The 22740-nt window shown below is 38.5% G+C and overlaps 1 protein-coding gene and 1 non-coding gene across 5 annotated transcripts in view; one reads left to right on the forward strand and one right to left on the reverse strand.

Moving 5' to 3' along the window:
* LOC126336524 (calpain-5-like) overlaps positions 1 to 22740 on the reverse strand; it is a 276232-nt gene that overhangs the window by 37946 nt on the left and 215546 nt on the right. For all 4 annotated transcript variants that reach the window (XM_050000315.1, XM_050000317.1, XM_050000316.1 and 1 more), the window contains 3 exons: positions 18526 to 18645; positions 4912 to 5117; positions 4707 to 4828 (listed from right to left, as the gene is read on the reverse strand). In XM_050000315.1, coding sequence (XP_049856272.1) covers positions 4707 to 4828; positions 4912 to 5117; positions 18526 to 18645 — 448 coding nt within the window. The remainder of the gene's footprint in view (positions 1 to 4706; positions 4829 to 4911; positions 5118 to 18525; positions 18646 to 22740) is intronic.
* Positions 10824 to 10898, forward strand: Trnap-cgg (transfer RNA proline (anticodon CGG)). Its single transcript has one exon. It is a non-coding gene; the product is annotated as a tRNA-Pro (tRNA).

Consider the following 22740-nt stretch of genomic DNA (forward strand, 5'->3'; position numbering starts at 1 on the left):
TCTAGCAGAAAATATATACTATGTTTGTAGATTTATAAGACTACATAATTATGTTTTGTCTGTCATGAATTTAGTATGTAAAACGATGTAATTTCTAAAGTTTTGTCTTATCCAATGACTGAGTTAAAATCTATGATACATTATATAATTATGTTCTATAATACGCACGCCAAATAAAAGTTTGCATCACCTTGGTCCTGAGAGTTCCAGAACCTGCACAGAAAATTGCAATAGAGATCAACATAAACGTCATTTCTGACCTTTTTATTGTGCATGAAAACCACACATTGCATGTTGTACCATCATACAGCGAGACCTTCAGAGGTGGTGGTCCAGATTGATGTAGACACAGGTACCTCTAATACCAGGTAGCACGTACTCTTGCAATGATGCATGCCTATATTCATTGTGGCATACTATCCACAAGTTCATCAAGGCACTGTCAGTCCAGATTGTCCCACTCCTCAATAGCGATTCGGTGTAGATCCCTCATAGTGGTTGGTGGGTCATGTCTTCCACAAATGGACCTCTTCAATTTGTCCCAGGCATGTTCAATGGCGTTCATGTCTGGAGAACATGCTGGACGCTCTAGTCGAGCTTTGTCATTATACTGAAGGAAGTCATTCGCAAGATGTGCACAATGGGGGTGTGAATTGTTGTCCATCAAGACAAATGCCTCGCCAATATGCTTGCACTATCGGTCAGAGGATGACATTCACATATCGTACAGCTGTTATGGTGCTTTCTATGACCACCAGTGGCGTATGTTGGCCCCAAATAATGCCACACCAAAACAGCAGGCAACCTCCACCTTGCTGCACTCACTGGACGATTGTCTGACTGAGGGCACGTGCAACACTCATTGGTGAGGAGAATGTAATGTCAATCCTGTCGGTCCATTCAGCATGTTGTTGGTCCCATTTGAACCCTGCTGCATGGAGTTATGGACCTCATCATGGACATTGGGAATGAAGTTGCACATCATGCAGCCTATTGCGCACAGTTTGAGTCATAACACGACGTCTTGTGGCTGCACGAAACTCATTATTCAACACGGTAGCGTAGCTGTCAGTGTTCCTCTGAGCCATAATTCATACGTAGTGGTCATCCATTGCAGTAGTAGCCCTTGGACGGCCTGAGTGAAGCATGTCATTGACTGTTCCTGTCTCTCTGTATCTCCTCCGTGTCCAAACAACATCACTTTGTTTCACTCCGAGACACCTGGACATTTCCCTTGTAGAGGGCCCTTCCTGGCACAAAGAACAATGCGGAAGCAATCAAAACGCAGTATTGACCATCCAGACATGGTTGAACTACAGACAACATGAGCCATGTACCTCCTTCCTGGTGGAATGACTGGAACTGATCGGCTGTCAGACCCCCCTCCTTCTAATAGGCGCTACTCATGCATGATTGTTTACATCTTTGGGTGGGTTTAATGACATCTCTGAGCAGCCAAAGGGGCTGTGTCTGTGACACAGTATCCACGGCCAATGTTTATCTTCAGGAGCTCTGGGAACTGGGGTAAGGCACAACTTTTTTTGATGTGTGTAGATTTGTGTTTTAGAATTTGATACATATTTTTTCATAATTTGTACTGCAAAAATTAGGACTAGGATGTTAGTATATCTGTGTGTATCACCTTGTTAGTTCATTTTTTTTATTGCAGTTAACTCTGATTATTAATGTTTCATGTGTGAACACTTCTTAATTGCACCTGACATAGTCCCCATATAATTGACTTTGAAAAATTAATAGGGAGAGCGTATGCCATGTAACGTGAAGAAGGTATTGAACAGCATATTTAGTACACAAAACAATGTTTCAGGATTTGATGTGAATATTAGGCAGGAAGTTACTTATGCATTGGAGTGTGTGATGAGAACTCTAGGGAGGAAACTGAAAGATGTTGGCGCATCCACTCACCACACTACTGTATGGCTGGACCAGTTGACTTACAAGAGATCACAGGTGCTGGGTAATGTACTCGATCATCCATCAACTACATCAGTTTAGTGACTGAGATTTGTAAATTGTTATTTCACATAAATGTATGTTTTTTCAAGTAGTGGGATTGACTTTCCAATACATTATGTAACTTTAAATCAGTATGTATTTTTATTTTATTTTATCAATGGTAAATGAATCTTTTAGGTCTCTATATACACAGGTTGGTGTGTATGGACAATTAGCAAACAGTGTGGAAGACATTTAATAGTATAGATAATATAACAAGATGTATACATGTCTGCTTTCACACAATCATTTTCGTGCTCAAGCTAATCAATTATGTCATTGCTCAAAGTTATTTATGACTGTTTACATTATTTATCCTGAGTACATCAATATGGTATCTGACTGGAACTTGATTTGTGGGCAGATTCATGCTTAACTATGTTTTGGATGCACCTGGTCATTGCGACTGTGTATGTGTGTACTCAAGAACAGCGTACAACCATTGATTGAGGCTAGATGCTTCTCACAGTTACTTTTTGCATATGATTGAACGTATTGATATGATTGTGAGCTTTATTCATTTTGCTGAGTCAAAAGATTTTTTGCTGGTTTGTACCCAGTGTAGTTTGGAGTGATGGGTCGGACATCACATTGTAAACTTAGGCCCTAATATTTTTCCATTATTTTGTCCTTTCAAGAGTCAACACATCCTTAAATACTCTAGTTTATGTGGCTGATTGATTTTCTACCGTACCCCTGCTCTTCTGGTCTGTACCTGTTGTGAGTTTTTGAGTCAGCTCATTCGTCGTACACTTAAGCTCTAATTTTCTTTTTTCTCTTCTCGTTGGAAGATTTTGAAGGTGTGATTGTATGGAAGTTAACTTACAATTTGTAATCATAGATATTTACCTTGTCTCTGTATTTATTTCCATAGTTTAGTGATGCAGTGTTGTACTTCTGACTTTGTATTGTTTGTCTTGTGACAGTATGTTCCACAGATCTGAAAATCTGAATGCCATATCCTGATATATGTATAGATTATGACTTGTATAGTAGATATTTTTCTTATGTTTTCTGTAATATGTATCAGATACTTCTATACATCTGTATTCTATTTTTTGGCATCATTTTGTACACCGTCTGGCTGACCTTATAGTCTGTCGCAAAATATTGTAAACACGTTGTTTCCAAATTTGTGCAGGGGATATTGTAAAGGAATATGATCCTCTAGCGTTCTTTAACCGAAGTAGTTGATACCAGGAATATTTTTGAATCTTGTATAGGTGACCATTATCTCAGCTGTTTAACTAAATGAATTTCATATGATTTTGTATATGATGGATTATATTTCAGGTTAAAATGTACAAAAAGAAATTACTTTATTATAGTCAATGTGCATTAACTCTGTATGTACAGCTAAAATTACTCTTCTTTTAGAAACATTTGGCATAATTAAAATTCCTATGATTAACTGCACAATCTAACTATATTTAATAAATTTATTTCTGGACTAATTTATAAACCAATGGTATAAATTAGTGAAGATTCTTCTTTTGTCAAGAAAGTTTGTAAATTCTTTTTGTTTTGTAAACTCTTTGGAATATTGTTAGTACCGCAGGGTGAGTCAGTAGCAGTGCGCATGCCTCTAATGGAATTGGAAGTGTTTTTAATTTCGGCAATAACAATGTAATTTTTTGTTTTATGGAAGTGGAGATTGTAAAGACAGTGTGATACAGAAAAATGTGGCATAATAAAAAACAAGTGCAAACAAAAGTTATGCAAGAGGCTTATCATATCATCTGGAACCTACAAAGTTAAAAAATTTCAGCCTCAAGAATTTACCCCTAGATGTGTCAAACTGCAGCCAACAACAAGGGGGGGGGGGGGGGGGGTGGAAATAAGTTATTTGTACATCTTACTCTTCTTGAAGCTTATGAAACAAATCTATTATTTAGAAGAATGAAAATCAATTGGTGATGTGAGAGAGGATAAGATTAATCTCTACACTATTTTCCATTAGTGCAGCAAAAAATCAACAAATGATTAAAGAGCTTTATAGAAAAAGTTTGAAAGTACACTTGGAAATCAATTATAATATATCTAAATTAATGTACAATGGAAACACAAAAAGAAATTAGCAAAGTTAACTATGAGACCAAAGAATGAGTTGAGGACTAAGCGGGAGACAGGAGAGAAATAAGCAGATGAGCAAAATTGGGTTGGAGTGCCGTTAAACAGTGGTTTTCAAAAGCTTCTAATGTTCAGAATAGGGAAGTCAGTGACTATTGATAGTTTTAACTTAAATCAGTGATACAGACTTTAAATGAGAAAGCCATTCAAAAACAGATGATTGCTCAGTGATTAAAGGAAAGATGGATGTTACTAATCACTAGGTGATACAGGAAAACAAGTAAATGGATCTGCACAATAAACTAGGGTGGAAGAAATAATTGTGACTGAAATTGAATTGAAATGGCGATGGGTTCAGTTGAATGGATGATGGATAGACTAAGAAAGTTATTTTTGCAATTAACAGAGATAAGACAACACTATATGATGACCTAATGAAGGATGGATAGATGAAATTAGAAAAGACAGAGAAGCAACATGCAGGCATATAACTGAAGACTGTAAAGCATGTAATACACTAGATAAGGTCTTTATCCAGCAATGGATGTCAAATGGCTGCTACTACTGTGGCTGCTGCTGCATAAAAAAATTAATAAGTGCCTTTTGTATGTTACACTTACAACCAATTCTGTCCATTTTTTTAAGGCCTTCAGCTCCTTTAACATGGACCACTGTCACCCACACAGGATATCCTGATTTACAGCAGTAACATGTTTTGTATGGTACATCCCGCTTTACTGTCCTGTAAATACAAAAAATAAACCTTATATATTAAAATTAACACTGTGCACTATGTAAAAAAATGTCATTTAGATTCTCTCTTACCGTAATTTAATATTTGAGGTAGAGAAAATTCGAACGAAATAGCCTCCTGTGTCTCCTGGTTTCAGTGTTGTTGGAATCAAGATGTAACGTCCTCTAGGCAAATGTCCTTTGTAAAAAATCTCCCTTTTCCTTATATAATTAAATGATACAATAGTTGGATTGTGTTCCCATTGCTTGTGAAGGCGGTATTTGCGGTTTTCTTCAACCTGCATAATTGGAAGTTTAATAACAATTATTTACTTATACATTCAGATACAAACAGTTTAAAAAGTACAGCAAGAGTTGTGTTAACCATAAAAACTGAAAGACATAAACTGGTATGAGAGATGTTAATCTCAAGTGAAAAATTATTCCAGGAAGTCAACAGTGGTAAATGACAATCAAGGATTTACCCTGCAAGAACAACAAGCAAACCAGCTGATTCACCAGCTGATTCAATGAGAAAAGCAAAGAGCTGTTAAAATAATGAAAATCTACACTATGGCACATTAAAATATTCAGAACTCTGCAAAACTTTAAGAAGAGTCATGGTAACTGACATAAAAAGGATAAAATGATGAACAAATACAAGTGAGGTTACAGAGCAAAATGAATTTAACGAGCACTAGGCATAAATCTTCAATTGTAAAGAAGAATAATAGTAACAGATTGAGATAATGGTCAAATAATTATTTCTTTAATGATCTTGTCCCTCCTTCTTGTCAGTGTTTTCCTCACTGATCTATGGAGAACCACCATATTTGTTACCTTTGTTACCTACAGTTCACTTAATTTTCTATAGCACCATGAAAGATGGCAGTGCCTTCTGGGCAGGCCATGGTAATACTCATCAGGCACTTCGCCTTTCATTTTGTTTCAGTGATTATCATACAATTTCATTTGCCTTTGGTGTATCTAAATGTTCCCTGATTGAGATTATTCTAATGGACTATTTGGGTTAAGGTAAACCACTGACTGATCTCACAGTACTTGCATCACTTGAGTAGCAGTAGGAGAATTAAACTCGGCTATAGAGACAGATTTTTGGACGCTGGAGGTGGCCACTGCATTAGGGGCACCTTTAGAACTTTCTCTGAGCAGCAGGCAAGTTCTCGGCACCTTCTCATTGCTAGCCTTCCCTTTGTAGTCACCTTAACTGGCCATGGGCCGTGCAGGGCAGTGGATTATGGGCTGTCATTGTGGTTCTGGTTTTACATTAAGTGTGAAACAACATATTAATGCACTCCTGTATTTTCACACTTCATGAATATGTGAGATGCAACACTAGTGCCATCTGTTCAAAGCAGACAAAATCCAGTGGTGATATGTTTGTGATGCCGAAACAGAGATAGCATGTAGGAATGCACATGTCAGTGACTGCACATGCAGAAAGGTCCAATTTCATTGTTTAAATCAGAATTTATCCACATTTTATGTGCTGAGTGATTTTATTTATGTAAAAGCATGTACAAGTCCAATTAAAAAATTAACATTCTCTCTCTCGTTATTACCCTTAAAGGTAACATGTATTGCTCCCTCTTTCATTATCAATAACTGAATTGCATTGCAAAATAATAATTCAGATGACAGTCTCTGTATAATTAAAGAAAATATGTTAAAAGGATTAGTAAGGACTGTTTTATAATTTAGTGTTCTAGTATTGTTGATGCAAAGATAATTATCTAAATGTGTGGCACTGAATTGAAATATAAACTGAACAAGGTTGCGGGGTTAGTACACTGGACTTGCATTCAGGAGGACGATGGTTCAAACACTCATCCACCCATCCAGATTTAGGTTTTCTGTGATTTCCCTAAATCACTACAGGCAAATGCCAGGGTGGTCCCTTGAAAGGATATGGCCAATTTCTTTTCCCATCCTTGGCACCACCTGAGCTTGTGCTTCACCTCTAATGGCCTCGATGTCGATGGGGTATTAACGCCCCATCTTCCTTCCTTCCTTTCGAACTGAAATATATGTAATTCACCATTATTTATAATTATATTCCACTGTTTCTTTTGAATTCAGTTATTGTTTCTATCCTGTATTCCAGAACTGCAAACTGTAGACAGATTCAATTAATTTTGAATTTGACCATGAGAACAAACTGTCTATTTAAGAAGTTTATTTAAAAAAAACAAACTATATTAGACATGAAAGTTCAAATATTAATTCATAAAGAAGACTGAATTCTGAATGATTTCATGTGGCTCTTAGACACTTTCACACTTGTAGCTAAGACAGATGCATTCAATATTCAGGAAGAGTACTCTGCACACCTTAAGTTGAATGATTGGATTGAAAGTGATAACACTGATTGTGTCCTATGATAGTGGTGAAAAGAATGAACTATCTGGGTGCATCCAGATGCTGGCAGCGTGCTCATATGCATTTCAAATGCCTCTGAATACTTTTCAAATGCCTCTGAATGTGGTGTAAATTTTAAGAAACTTTTAACTCAATGCAACTAAATGCATTGTAATGCAATATGTAGTTTCCAATAAGTGGACTCACTACCCATCTGGAGTAACTCAGAATGAACACTCACATAAATCTTGATGGATGCTAGGCTGTAGTGCTATGTAGGGATCATATGGAAGAATGATTCATCCAAGACTGTAACAATACAACTAACCAGTTGTTAAGTGATGATGATGATATGATGATGCCTGAGTGCACAGCTGCATTGTCTTTAGCATCTGTACTAAAATCTTATGAGAGGAGTCAGATTAATTTTTCAAATTGACTAGTTCCAGCTTTAACCTAACACATTGATATGTGCAAGACTCATCTCAAAGAGAGGATACCACACACAAACCACAAAAGAATCTATTGCTGAAGCACAGATTATGAACAAAGGGTGGGTCAGGATCAAATTCACAGAAGCCATCCGAAGTAAATGTACCACATGACTTACATCTACATCTACATCTACATCTACATCTATGTGGGTACGCTGCAAATCACATTTAAGTGCCTGGCAGAGACTTCATCGCACCACTTTCACAATTTTCTATTATTCAAATTTCGTACAGCATACGGAAAGAGCAAATGCATATATCTTTCTGTAAAAGCTCTGATTTCACTTATTTTATTATGGTGATCGATTCTCCCTATGTAGGTTGGCCTCAACAAAATATTTTCGCATTCAGAATAGAAAGTTGGTGATTGGAATTTCGTGAGAAGATTCAGCCACAACACAAAATGCCTTTGTTTTAATTATGTCCACCCCACATCTTGTATCATTTCAATATATCCCATATTTCAATGCAGTGAATTTTTATTCTAAATAGAGAACAGTACACAAGGCGATCCTCAGGGCTCCATTTTTGGGCCAATTCTCTCCCTATTCTATGTAAATGACTTACCCAAAAATACAAATTCCTCAACATGTCTGTTTTCAGCCAATAATTCTGTTTTAATAACAGATGATGGTGTGGAAAAAAATTCTGAGCTCGATAACGATCACATTGGATACCCTAGAAAATTATTTCCAACTAAATGGGCTGAAACTGAACACTGCAAAAACCCATATGGTACATTTCAAAACCAAACATTCAAAATGTGTGCAACTTAAAATACAACATAACAAATAACTTATGGAAGAAGTGGACATGATCAAATCTCTAGGACTACATGTGGGCAAGGTGGAATCCACATACTGACTTCCTGTTATACAAACTATGCAGTTTTGCATTTGTAATGCAAATACTAGCAAATTCTACTGACACGAGTACACAAAAGATAAGAAGAGATACAAGAGTAGTTATTTTGATTCTGTCATTAGGTATGGTACAACTATCTGGGAAGTTCAAATATCATGGCTGGAATACTGCAGCTGCAGAAGAAAATTATCAGACACATGTCTACTGCACAACAAACAAAATCCTGTCACTCATTATTTCAGAAACTGCACATCCTAGCTGTTCCTTCCATATATATTTATGAAATCATAATCTTGCTGAAACTTTCCTGGCACATTAACATTGTGTGCCAGACCGGACTCAAACTCGGGACCTTTGCCTTTCGTGGGCAAGTGCTCTACCAACTGAGCTACTCAAGCACGACTCATGCCCCATCCTTACACCTTTACTTCCGCCAGTACCTCGTCTCCACCTTCCAAATTTGTGTGCTGTTATCTCATGCTCTAGCCTATAAAATGCACAGCTGTGTGCCACCTGCGCCCTCTGCCTGCAGCCTTAACTAGCCCACAGATGGCTCCACACTCTCTCAGGAGCCACTAGACACTTCCCCCCAACCCCCACCCCTCATCTCACCACACACCACCACCCACCAAATCCCAGTACATTCACTGTGGGCTAGGAAAGAGTTGTCCATATTTCCACAAATTTGATTGCACGCGATCCTCATTATGTCTTCCAAATCCAGAGTCTTTGACTATCATAGGAGACAATATTTTCATTATATTGAAAACAAAATTAATTTGCATGTGACAGCCAATGAAAGGGATACTCTGCATTTGCGCTGCATGAACATTTGCAACATAGTACATCTTAAACAATGGAAAATCCATGATGGAATGTAAAAATATTGTTAGAAGGAAAGTTGCTACGCACCATATAGCAGAAATTCTGAGTCGCAGATAGGCACAGGAAAAGGATTTTCACACTTAAAGCTTTAGGTCAATGGTCTTTGTCAACAATAGACACACACACACACACACACACACACACACACACACACACACACACACAAACACACACAAACACACACTCACTCATGCAAATGCAAGTCACACAAACAACTGCAGTGCCAGGTAACTGAAACCACACTGTGAGCAGTGCATGATGGGAGTGGCGACTAGGTGGGGGAAAGGAGGAGGCTTGGGTGGGGAGGGACAGTGATAGTTTGATAGGGACAGGGGGCAGTGAAGTGCTGCAGGTTGGGCAGCGGGCAGAGGAGAGGTGTGGAATGGGGAAAGGGGGAGGGGTGGAGTAGCGGAAGAGGAGAGACATAGAGAGAAAAACAAATAAAAAAATTAAAAAAGACTGGGTGTTGTGGTGGAATGGCGACTGTGTAGTGCTGGAATGGGAGGAGGGAGGGGGATGGATGGGTGAGGACAGTGACTAACAAAGGCTGAGGCCAGGAGGGTTATGGGAACATAGGATGTATTGCAGGGAAAGTTCCTGCCTGCCCAATTCAGGAAAGCTGGTGTTGGCAGGAAGGATCCATATAGCACAGGCTGTGAAGCGGTCATTGAAATGAAGGATATCATATAGTTCTGCAAGTTTCGTAGAAGAGCTTCTGTAAAGTTTGGAAAGTAGGAGACGGATACTGGCAGAAGTAAAGCTGTGAGTACCGGATTTGAGTCGTGCTTCGGTAGCTCAGTTGGTAGAGCACTTGCCCGCGAAAGGCAAAGGTCCCGAGTTCGAGTCTCGGTCGGGCACACAGTTTTAATCTGCCAGGAAGTTTCATATCAGCGCACACTCCGCTGCAGAGTGAAAATCTCATTCTGGAAACATCCCCCAGGCTGTGGCTAAGCCATGTCTCCGCAATATCCTTTCTTTCAGGAGTGCTAGTTCTGCAAGTTTCGCAGAAGAGCTTCTGTAAAGTTTGGAAGGTAGGAGACGGATACTGGCAGAAGTAAAGCTGTGAGTACCGGACATGAGTCGTGCTTCGGTAGCTCAGTTGGTAGAGCACTTGCTCGTGAAAGGCAAAGGTCCCGAGTTCGAGTCTCGGTTGGGCACACAGTTTTAATCTGCCAGGAAGTTTCATATCAGCGCACACTCCGCTGCAGAGTGAAAATCTCATTTTGGAAACATCCCCCAGGCTGTGGCTAAGCCATGTCTCCGCAATATCCTTTCTTTCAGGAGTGCTAGTTCTGCAAGTTTCGTAGAAGAGCTTCTGTAAAGTTTGGAAGGTAGGAGACGGATACTGGCAGAAGTAAAGCTGTGAGTACCGGACGTGAGTCGTGCTTCGGTAGCTCAGTTGGTAGAGCACTTGCCCGCGGAAGGCAAAGGTCCCGAGTTCGAGTCTCGGTCGGGCACACAGTTTTAATCTGCCAGGAAGTTTCATATCAGCGCACACTCCGCTGCAGAGTGAAAATCTCATTCTGAAGGATATCATGTTTGTCAGTGCATTCAGCAACAGGGTGATCCACTTACTTTTTGGCCACAGTTTGTTGGTGGACATTCACGCCGACAGACAGCTTGTTGGTTGTCATCCCTACATAAAATGCAGCACAGTGGTTGCAGCTTTGCTCGTAGACCCCATGACTGGTTTCACAGGTAGCCCTGCCTTTGATGGGCATAGGTGATGTTAGTGACCAGACTGAAGTGGGTGGTGCTGGGAGGATGTACAGGACAGGTCTTGCATCTAGGTCTCTTAAAGAGTTAGGAGCCACGAGGTGAGGGATTGGGAGCTGGGCTTGTGTAAGGATGGACGAGTATCAGATCAGCAACTACTGCACATGATGGCATCACAATCCAAATAATGAAGCTTACTACTGACACTACTGCCCCCTACAATAAATATATTCAATCACCCCTTGATGACAAGTGTTTTCCCTGAGTCCTGGAAACAGGGACTAGTTAAGCAAGCAACTAATTAGGCCATGGCCATAGCCCCCTCTGATTACTATTTGCATTCTTCTTGCATTGACCAAGGCCACAGAATGTATGGTCAATCACCAGCAAACAAACTACCCAATTACAGACAACCTACTAGTCAAATACGATCAGGTTTCCACAAACCATACAGCACAGCATCTGCCTTAATGAAGGCAACATATGATCTGAAGCTTGCCACACATGCACAAGAAGATATATCATACGCTTCTTAGACTTTAGCAAAGCCTGTGACACCATCATATTCGACATTTTACTTGCTGAACTAAGGAGCCTAAATTTCTCAACAAGTGGTTTCACTCATACCTGACATCTTGTCAGCAATGTGTGATGTCCAGCACCATAGAGTCACACTGGAAATGCTAGATGTAAAATCACCATCTTGTAACAGATCAGTAAATAAATGTGGGAGAATGTCATATTTAGTAAAAACCAGTTGATGTTGATAAATTAAAGATGAGCACAAGCCTTTAAAATATAATTATAGTGAAATTGGTGAGTATGAGTAACAGAACAACTGAATATTTGATTGCTCATACTTTTATTCTATTACAAGATGGTGATTTTACATACGGAACTTTGTGGGGAGCCAATATTTTTCTTAATTTATGGTCAACTTGCCGCTTGACAACACGTCAAGTGTCCAGAAATATATGTTAAAGACATAAAATCAAATACTTTAAAATAGCATAGAAAGCCAAAACCTGGGTTGTTCTTAAATAAACAATAAACAGTCAAATGGTGGTGTGTTCCTTTAAAAAATACTATATGACTGTTGCTCAGTAACATCAAAAACTGTTTACTTATACTTCCAATTATTGGTTACAGTGACATTATTCTGCATGGCCTTTCTCAGGAAAGCTCATGGTGCCTGGAAATCGTTGTGAATGCCCATGTTCATTATATCTATGATGTTTGACTCTTTGATTATATTCCATCACCATATGCACAGCTTTCCTGGCCATGTGCAGACAAGCGCAGAGATTTCCTCTTCCTCTGTCTTCTCTACTGTCTTGCCAAAGAACACTGTGCCTCATATCTTTCTTCGCCCCTAATGCTCTTACCTGAACAACATGGCAGAAATTCCTGTTCCCATCAAAGTGAAATCCTTTCTCCCTCTTCCATCACTCAGCACTTTCTCGAAATACTTCTCAGTAGCACCTGTCTCCTGCATTGTATAAGAGAACTGAATAACAGCTCCAGCTTCAGAAGACAGTTAATGACCTATCTACTAAAGCAACAATAAAGATTATCATTGTCCCTTTATGCACTTGTTGTCCCTGCACACCCTATTTTCCAACCATATCTTCATCTTTTCCCAGTATTCTCTGCTGGCAGTTTCCTTAAATTTCCTTTCCCCAGAACTCACTACATCAGAAAACATCTAATTCTTTTTATGTCTACCACTATAATTATTGTTATTATTCTCATAAAATAATAATAATAATAATAATAATAATAATAATAATTATTATTATTATTATTATTATTATCATTATGACTGTTAGTGGCAGCAGCTGCAGTAGTACAGGTGTTGCCAGTATTAACTTTATTACATCATAATCAGCATTATTTACTCAACTGTCACTTCAGACTCAAATTATTTTAATGCTGTTTGTCATATTAATATTGTTCTTTTTTTTTTTTTTTAGGAAACTATGATGTAAAAAAGGTTCTGTATGTGTCAGACTGTGGTCTGATGTAAGAGAGGTCCTAATAGCACTAATCAGACCAGGTTAAATAAATAAATAAATTTGCCATCCATTTCTCCCTCTGCTATGCTTCTGTCTTCTTGGTTTAAAAAAAATGGTTCAAATGGCTCTAAGCACTATGGGACTTAACTGCTTTACAAATGTCTGCTTATGTCTGTATATATGTGTGTGTGTGTGTGTGTGTGTGTGTGTGTGTGTGTGTCTGTCCTTTTTCCCCCTAAGGGAAGTCTTTCCCGGGATTGGAATGACTCCTTACCCTCTCCCTTAAAACCCACATCCTTTCGTCTTTCTCTCTCCTTCCCTCTTTCCTGATGAAGCAACCGTGGGTTGCGAAAGCTTGAATTTTGTGTGTGTGTGTGTGTGTGTGTGTGTGTGTGTGTGTGTATATATATTATTTTCCTAGGGACACACTCAAAGCCACTTTTGAGTGAGATGATTTCTCTCTGTTAATAATAATACACTTTCTTCTATGAGTGCTTCATCCAGTCACAGAGCTGTTCTGATATTCCATATGCTGGTATTTTGTTCACTAGATGACAGTGCAGAACCCTATCAAATACTTTCAGAAGCTATGGAACATCACATCAACCTACCTCCCAGTATCTGCTGTCTTCCAGGCCTTGTGAATGAATGGAGCAAGATCGGTTTTCACACATTTGTTGTTTGCAGAATAGATGTTTTTTCCTACAGAGGAGATTTCAAGCACTAAGGGTGGTCAAAAACACAAGTGTAAAATAGGTTCTAAAGTCCTACAACAGACTGATGTCACTAACATAGGCTCTCAGTTATGTGTATCTGTTAAATGACCCTTTTTGAAAACAGGAATTGTGTATATATTTTACCAATCACTCAGAACATTTCATTCATCCAGAAACCCATAATACAATGCTGCTAGCAGTGCAACATGTTCTTTTATGTAATCTATCAAGTAGATCTACATAAGAATTCGTTCACGACCATTTTCCTTTGATGTAAGTTAATTTCTTATCTTGCAGTCACTTATCTTTCCGTCTGACATTATGGTGTTCATAGAACGATCGAAAGGAGGAACTGTAGAACTCTCTTCCTCAGTAAAACAGTTTTAGAAAGCAGAATTTAACATCTTGGCCTCCTCTCTGTTATCCTCTGTGTCAGTGCCAGTATGGTCATTGTGTGATGGGGCAGGTGGCTTTGATCCATTTACTGATTTAAGATCGAAACTTACTAGGATTTTTTCTTAGATTGATAGACAGAATTTTACTTTTGAATGCATTGAACACTTCATTGTACTTCTTCCTGTACACATTTTGACTTATTTGAGTCCCCATAAAAAAAAGATTTCGCTACGTTTAAAGCTGTGGTGAAGTTCCCTTTGCTTTCACAGCAACTTTGTAGTACAGCTGTTGAACCATGGGAGGGAATATTGTACAATACTCTTGAAACTTGTTCATTTATACTTAACACTTACTTTCTCAGGGATGAATGCTTGATGTTAACTGCTCAGGCAATCTAAAATCTGTCTCTTGTCTCACTTACTAAACAAAAATACCTTCCTTCCTTGTTTGTTTGTTCCTATCTTTCTTGACATTCCTAGTGATATTCAAAGCCAGTGATGCTTCTCGGACCATACGAGCACTGATTTTCTGCTCCATGTTTACTGACTCAAATATTTCAGACTTGTTGCAATTTTGTCATATGATGACATGATGGAGAACATGGCTGTTGTTTGAATACAAATGTTGATGGTGTTAGGACAGCAACCAGCCACAAATTTACTTTCAATTTCTTTATTCAAAGGCTACCATCATCAGTTTCGAATCATTGTGATTCATCCTCAGACAGTTTACATGCTTTCTTTATGACATGTGGTGTGTTTTTTACAGATTAATTGTCCTAAAATATAAATAATACATAATTATAAACACGCCACACACAGATGGCTGGGTTATAGATTTTTGTTGCATGTGACTTACGTGAAACGTCAGTTTCCAGTGTTTGTTTTCATAAAATTCGTCCAGCAGATGTAAATGCATTCCCATTGCATTCTTATTGTTGCACACGTTAATTATTCTCACTGAACGTGTGCAACAATAATAATGCAGTGGGAATGCAATTACATCTGCTGGACAAATTTTATGAAAACAAACAATCGAAACCAACGTTTCACGTAAGTCACATGCAACGAAAATCTGTAACCCAACCATCTGTGTGTGGCGTGTTTATAATTATGTATTATTTATATTTTAGGACAATTAATCTGTAAAAAACATACCACATGTCATAAAGAAAGCATGTAAAGCGTCTGAGGATGAATCACAATGATTCGAAACTGGTGATGGTAGCCTTTGAATAAAGAAATTGAAAGTAAATTTGTGGCTGGTTGCTGTCCTAACACCATCAACATTTCAGACTTGATTGTAACTAGCAGATCTAAAAGGGTACCATCAACAGGCATCTCTCTGAGTAGCTGCTCAAGGAAATTTTTGGGTTAGGTATTTGGAACAATATAATGTGATTTTCTGTCCCCAGCATCCATCCTAATCACATGAGTCTCCCAATCTATAGCCAGTATGTTGAATCCTCTAATACTATAACATGGTCATGAAATTTGCAAGTGATGTTCGTCCAGTTTTCCCGGAAATCTTCCACCACTATGGTTCCTGAGGCAGGGGCTCTACAGAAACATCAGTTACCATTTTTGATCAACCCTGATCACTTATCTCCAAATTATTTCACATTCAGTAGGCTATTTTTACTAATCTTATGATATATTATCATGTTATTTATGGCTATATGCACAGCCTCACGACCATGTCCAGCCTATCTATGTGATATACATTCCAACAGAAAATTAAAATTCTGTTGCTACTCATACCTAGTTTCAGCCAGCTTTCTGCTCTTTGTACTGTGTGTGCATATTGCCATTTATAAGCAAGACTAATTCTGGCATCTTTAGATGGGTGTTCCTTCAGCTAACTAATACAGAATTAATATTTTCTTTCTCTGGTTTGCAAGTGCTACCTTCTGTAATTAATAGTAATTGATATTCTATCCTCTTCAAAATCTGTACGTGATTTATTGAGTCTATTAAGGGTTTCCTCTATCCAAAAAAAATCCACACTGTAGTGGTGGCCAGTGATACTGGCATAAAAATGTGCTACAGCACACTCTAAATAACATAATAAAATTATGATAATATTATGAGAAGGACAGCTGCCACTCATCACATAGCAGATATGCTGAGTCGCAGACAGGCAGAGCAAAAAGACAGTCACAAATAAAGCCACACACACACACACACACACACACACACACACACACGCACACGATTGCAGTCACTGGCAACTTTAATAATAAAATTTCTCTTTAAATGAGAGCCAGAAATCACACTAAAAGGTGCTATTTATCTTTGAATGTATGCTGATATGCAAACAATATGGACAAAAATGTGTTTTGTAGAGCTCTCTATGTGTCAACTAGAAACCATGGTGCTGAGTGCTGAAATTATTTCAACTGTGGTATTATTCAGTCAGAAAAGGATGCAGATATCTCTAATTGCACATGCTTTGATGTGACATCATCTGTGGCAGCAGTAACTGTGCTACATTCCTCGCAGCACTGAACAGAAGTAACACAGGGTCTAGCAATATCTCCACCACGCTGTCAGAGCTCAAACCAAGTGAGCTATGAAAAGTTAGATCTGGAAGGTCAATTAAAAAGGGCTATGTTTCACTTGTGAACAGGTTTATACTATCGTTTTTGGCACATTGAAGATTTATCACAAACATGTCACCCTTGGTATGATTTCATATAATTAAATAAAAATGACTATGAGCAGAAAAAGCATTAAAGGGATCCTAACATAAATAATATTGATGTTAAACACTGTGTACGTTCAGCAAGACCCTGTGATTAGAGATTTCAAGTTACAGAACTAAAGAAAGCAGATTACATCCTGTTGCAAGCTAATAGTTTTTTTCATCCTTTGCATTTGTAACAGATTCTGGGATCAGCAATGACAAATAGATCATGAATTCTGAGGGTGCCGTTAGGCAGGAAAACTAACAAGAATATGGTAACCATCTGAGAGGGTTTCAACTCCAAAGTTATGGATAAATTCTTCATCAGAGAACTGTAACATATGGACTTCATTTTTCATCACTGAGTGAGTGGTACCTTTTATTTTAATATATTTTTTGTGAATTTATTTTCTGATTATTATTATAATATTACAGCACATTGGTAATTTTTTTTAAGGAACTGCTACAACACAAGCGCATGCCACAAGTACTCTGCCATCCTAGTAGCTACTTCTTGCGAGTAGCACACATCTCTTAGAATGGTGTTCCACAGTTTTCAACCTGATAGCAGAGGTCAACAAGTCCACATTCAAGGTAATCAAGGAATCATTCTAGTATGAGTTTCATGCTCTGTACCTGACTTTAAATCAGAGGACTGATCAGTTTTGAGAAAGGCAATACAAAACTTTAGCTCAGCTTCTCCCTGTGTGTGTGGGAGTTACCTTCACCATTTCAACTAAGCACCTGTAGGAACCAAAGATGGTCTCCGAATCCAGGTGGTGAGCATAATTTGTTTTGATACGAGCTATGATTTGCAGCTGGTCACACTCAGTGTACTCAGTAAGCACTGGCAGACTCTATCCACCTTAAAGCAAATGTACCACTTGGACAATGGTCTATGTTGTCAGCCTGTCATCCATTTCTCTATTCGGTTCCATCAGCCTTCCAATATTTGAGCTCCCAGTGATCAGTGTGTCCATCCTCTGCAGATATCTGGAACCTTCAGGAAAGAGTGATCCCAGTCCCAAAAGACGAGGCATCCCATGCTGGTTCACTTGTATCAGGAATGTGTAAGAACTCAAATTCATTTTTAAGGTTAAGGTAACAGCCATGTGGATAGTACACACTTTTGTCTTCCACCCACAGATTTGTGACACTGCCACTGTAGTTGTATGCCATCAGGCAAGTGTGAATTGTCCAGGTCAGGCATATCGGAAGGGACTACAACACTGGGGATTCCAGATGGTGCTCGGGGAAGCAAGAATGCCATAGCTTTTGCCACAGATGCTTTATTGTCACTGTAATCCAAGGCAGCAGACTGGTGCCTGCTGACTGTGGGCAATGCAGCTTCCAACTGTTTCTGAACAGTAGCCAATTCTTAAACATACACAAAAGACATAGTCTCTATCCATCTTTACCTGTATTCAACTATGCAACAAGAATTATACTACTATCCTAAGGAGTCACTAGGTAAATCTATGTAAAGCTGCTACACTGCATAAGGCTATCTCTCCACTACAAAATCAGCTCACAACACACTAAAGCTTATAAGAGTACCTTGATAATGTTGAAGCCAATCAAAAGTTTCTGAAGTCCTGCTACTTGATGCACAGAAGCTGTATCCCATTGAAGCATCTGCAGAACTATTTCATCTTCATCCCGTACATCAAATAAATACTGAAAAAATTCCATAAAAATAAAAACATTTCACTCTCTGATAAAATATTTTCCACATACATCACCATCTCAATGTATGTTGCACTTCTTATATTTATTATTGATAATTAAGATTTCATTTTTAGAAATGATTCATTTGGAAAACAAAGAATTTTTTCTTTTAATTATCTTGATAAGTTTTGGGCCATGCTTTCCATCCTCTCTGAATATCTAATATTTCTGAAATAGACAATTATGCATGATTTTGAATGGTTACTTTGAAGCTCAGGAGAGTACGTGTGCATCTATTTTTGAAAATAAAAATAAGGATAATGTTCAAAATCATCCAAAATAGTAACACATATTTTTCATACATAAATAGTAGTCACACAAGATGGTAACTATGTGCTAAAACATGTCTGATTCAAAAGAAACAATTTTGAACTTTGCAGAAAGTGGAGTAATAAAAACCAAAATCCACATGTAAATTTATTAACAGCTACCATGCCAAGATGTGTAGACATAAAGCGACCAGAATACAGAAGTACTGCATGCAGGTATACAAAATTTATTTCAAAGGAAGTAGTAACAGCAGAGCCTTCCACACTGGATTAAAAATACATGTTAAGTGAGGATAGAAATCCAGATATGGGCTTTTGCCAGTCTGCTTTAAAAAGACAGTACCTGATTGTGGTCTCACACTGCTTCACAGCAAATTTTACAGTCTTGTAAATGGTTAGGCAGATCAATGTCAGTGGCAGAATGACATGAGTGATAATGGTTTTATGTAGAGTGCGTGCTCAGATACGGCCCAAACTACTTACTTAGCTGCACAATGTGCAACATTAGAGCTATCTTGAGAAAGAGCTGAAAATTGAGTTCTACAATAAAAACTTTTGTTCCAATTGTGAGAAAGCTAAGAAAGCCAAGCTGAGTACTGTCATCTCTTCTTTTTTGCCTCTTTGGTAGCACATCCCACTGTAGGTGTGCAAGCGAAAATCTTAATGGAAACTGGGTGGTGTTTATTTAATAATGGACACAAAATCACATTTTTGGTTTCTCCTTTTTAACATATTTATTAACTTTGATGTCTCATTACTGGGACAAGGGCAAATTTCTTAACTTCATAATATAAAAAGCACATATATCACAAACACAGTCCAATGGCAGAATTTAGCAGATCAATTACAGTATTGTGGAAGCGCTGTTTTTAAAATCAGTGTCCACAAATCGTTAGTAGCTCTAACAAGCCCCCAAAACAAAATGATTGAGTGTGGCACAGAACACAGTTAATGTTTGCATCATATGTTACAGTAAATACAGTATCTTGTAATAATCCATCAAAGAAAATTACACAGCAACATATATTTACAAGGGAAATCTTTTACCTCAAACACTCGGAACTGCACGAAACCATGTTTAGACTAACACTTGGTCATAAAAACAACAGTAGTTTGTGTCATTTAGGTGCAAAATTCTGCACTTGTCTGTTAGAGCCATCAGACAGTGGCATGTTGTTGCTGCACTAAGAAGTCCATGAGTTGGGTGAGCGGTATAGCTGCATTATGAATGTGTCTCTTGGAAAGTTATATGTGGGTTACTATGTAAAACTGTGTAGAGTGATATCACGAAGAGAATTAATCCTATGAATGTGGTCCAAATATTAAGGACAAAGTTGCAAAGTGCTGAATGTGGCAATGAAATTGGAGTCAGGAATAGAGAGTTTGCAGACATAGTATGTAACATAATAATCCATACATATAATGGGGATGATGCAGGAATACATGAAGTTACACTGGATAGGTATACTGACAGGAAGAACTTGAACCTAAAGGTGGCTGTTCAAGCAGTAAATGACATTCATCTCGAGAGCAATAGGAACACTTCAGTCAAAGTGAATATAAACTATCTCCATCCAAACAGCTGAGGCCCATTGTATTAGAAGATATTGATGACAATGTACTAGAGAACACTGATGAAGACTATTACAATTGTGGCTTTATTCCTACAGAAAGGTAATTAAGTGCTATAAATGCATTAAAAGTAAATCAAATTGCAGGTTAGTTCTAAATTACGTGTGTGGCAAAAGGCATGCAGGAGCTCAATACAAAGGAAACAGACTGCTACAATTATAAGTTATAAAAGAAATGTAATATAAAAATTTTATAGAGCAAGGTATATGGTTTCCAGTTCACTACTGGCATCTCTGCAAATGCTGGCTCTAGTACTGTCTAAAATGGTTGGCTTGAACAATTTTGATGCTTCGATTTCTTTTATCAGCAATCTTAAGGTTGAATATGGCATTTCATCCAGGCATATTACTATGTTTGTCACACGAAAGGACACACAAAACAACAGTATAAATCAGAGGGCACAACAGTTTTAGGAGGAAGTGAACATGTTTATGACAGAGTAGAGTGTCCAGACGTATGATCAACAGTTAGGCAATATATTCATTTTTCACAGCAATTATGCATTAGAAAACTATGTCCATTTTGTGAGCAGCTTCCTCCAAAGAGGCAAGAGTCAATCAGTGGAATGGCCTTCAGTATCTGCTGACAGATAGCTGCATACTTTCACCTGCCTCAACTCCCTTTCTCTTTCCACCTCATTCTACTGTCTTGCCTCCATACTAAATCCAAATTCTCTCTGCTACTTTGTTACTCTGTACTAGATTACACAATGTAGCCTTCCATTATCTCTTTTTTCTACTCCAGTACATTTAACTTCTCTCAGTAGTTTTTTCCTCACTTTTCCCTGAACAGAATTTTACCCCACCGCAAACTTCCCTGAGTTGATACTTGCTACCCTTGCTACCTACACAGCATGCACCTACATGTTCCACAGAAGCATTGTCTTTCATAATCCCCTACAGACCTATTCCTCCCCCAACACCCTTCATTTTGATCACCCATTTCAGAAAATACAGAAACTTGGTCTATATCGTGTACATTGCTAAGAAATAACAGTGTGTGTGTGTGTGTGTGTGTGTGTGTGTGTGTGTGTGTGTGCGCACGTGTGTGTGTGTGTGTGTGTGTGTGTGTGTGTGTGTGTGTGTGTGTGTGTGTGTGTGTGTGTGCGCGCGCGTGTGTGTGTGTGTGCGCGCGCGCGCGCGCACACACATGCATATGTATTTTCTCGTACAGAAAGAAGAAGAAGAAGAAAATTCAAAGTCAGTTGTATGTGGGGCCAACTTTGCAAAAATCAGTGAGTCCCCAAAGTGTATGGTGTCAACCAGGTATGGCCCGTAGCTAAAGATCTGAGGTGGAACTACCCCAGAATATACAGTGAGAAGACAAAAGTCATGGGATAGTGATATGTATGTATACAGATGGTGGGTGTATCGTTTAAAGGGGTAGTGAACTGTACTAAGGTGATTTATGTGAAAAGGTTTCTGGCATGATTATGGCTCCATGATGGGAATTAACAGACTGAATGCAGAATGGTAGTTGGAGCTTAAGGCATGGGACATTTCATTTTGGAAATCATTAGGGAATTCAATATTCTGAGATCCACGGTGTCAAGAGTGTGTTGAGAGTATCAAATTTCAGGCATTACACCTCTCACCACAGGCAATGCAGTGGCTGACGGCCCTCACTTAATGACAGAGAGCAGTGGCATTTGTGTAGAGTTGTCAGTGTTAACAGACAGATAACACTGTGTGAAATAACCATATAAATCAATGTGGGACATACGATGAATGTGTCCATTAGAGGAGTGCATTGAAATTTGGCGTAAATTTGCTTTGGCAGCAGACGATCAATGTTAGTGCCTTTGCTAACAGCACGACATCATCTGCAGCATCTCTCCTGGGCTCGTGACCCTACTGGTTGGACACTAGATGACTGGAAAACTGTGGCCTGGTCAGATGAGTCCCGATTCCAATTGGTAATAACTGATGGTAGGAGACAAGTATGGTGCAGACCCGATGAAGCTATGCACCCAGTTGTCAACAGGGCACTGTGCAAGCTGGTGGTGGCCTCATAATGTTGTGGGCTGTATTTACACAAAATGGACTAGGTCCTCCATTATGTTTGGCTACTTGGAGACCATTTTGAGGCATTCCAAGGACTTCATGTTCCCAAACAACGATGGAATTTTTATGGATGACAATGT

Source organism: Schistocerca gregaria, chromosome 2 (genome assembly GCF_023897955.1).
Source record: "Schistocerca gregaria isolate iqSchGreg1 chromosome 2, iqSchGreg1.2, whole genome shotgun sequence".
NCBI classification, from domain to species: Eukaryota; Metazoa; Arthropoda; class Insecta; order Orthoptera; family Acrididae; genus Schistocerca; species Schistocerca gregaria.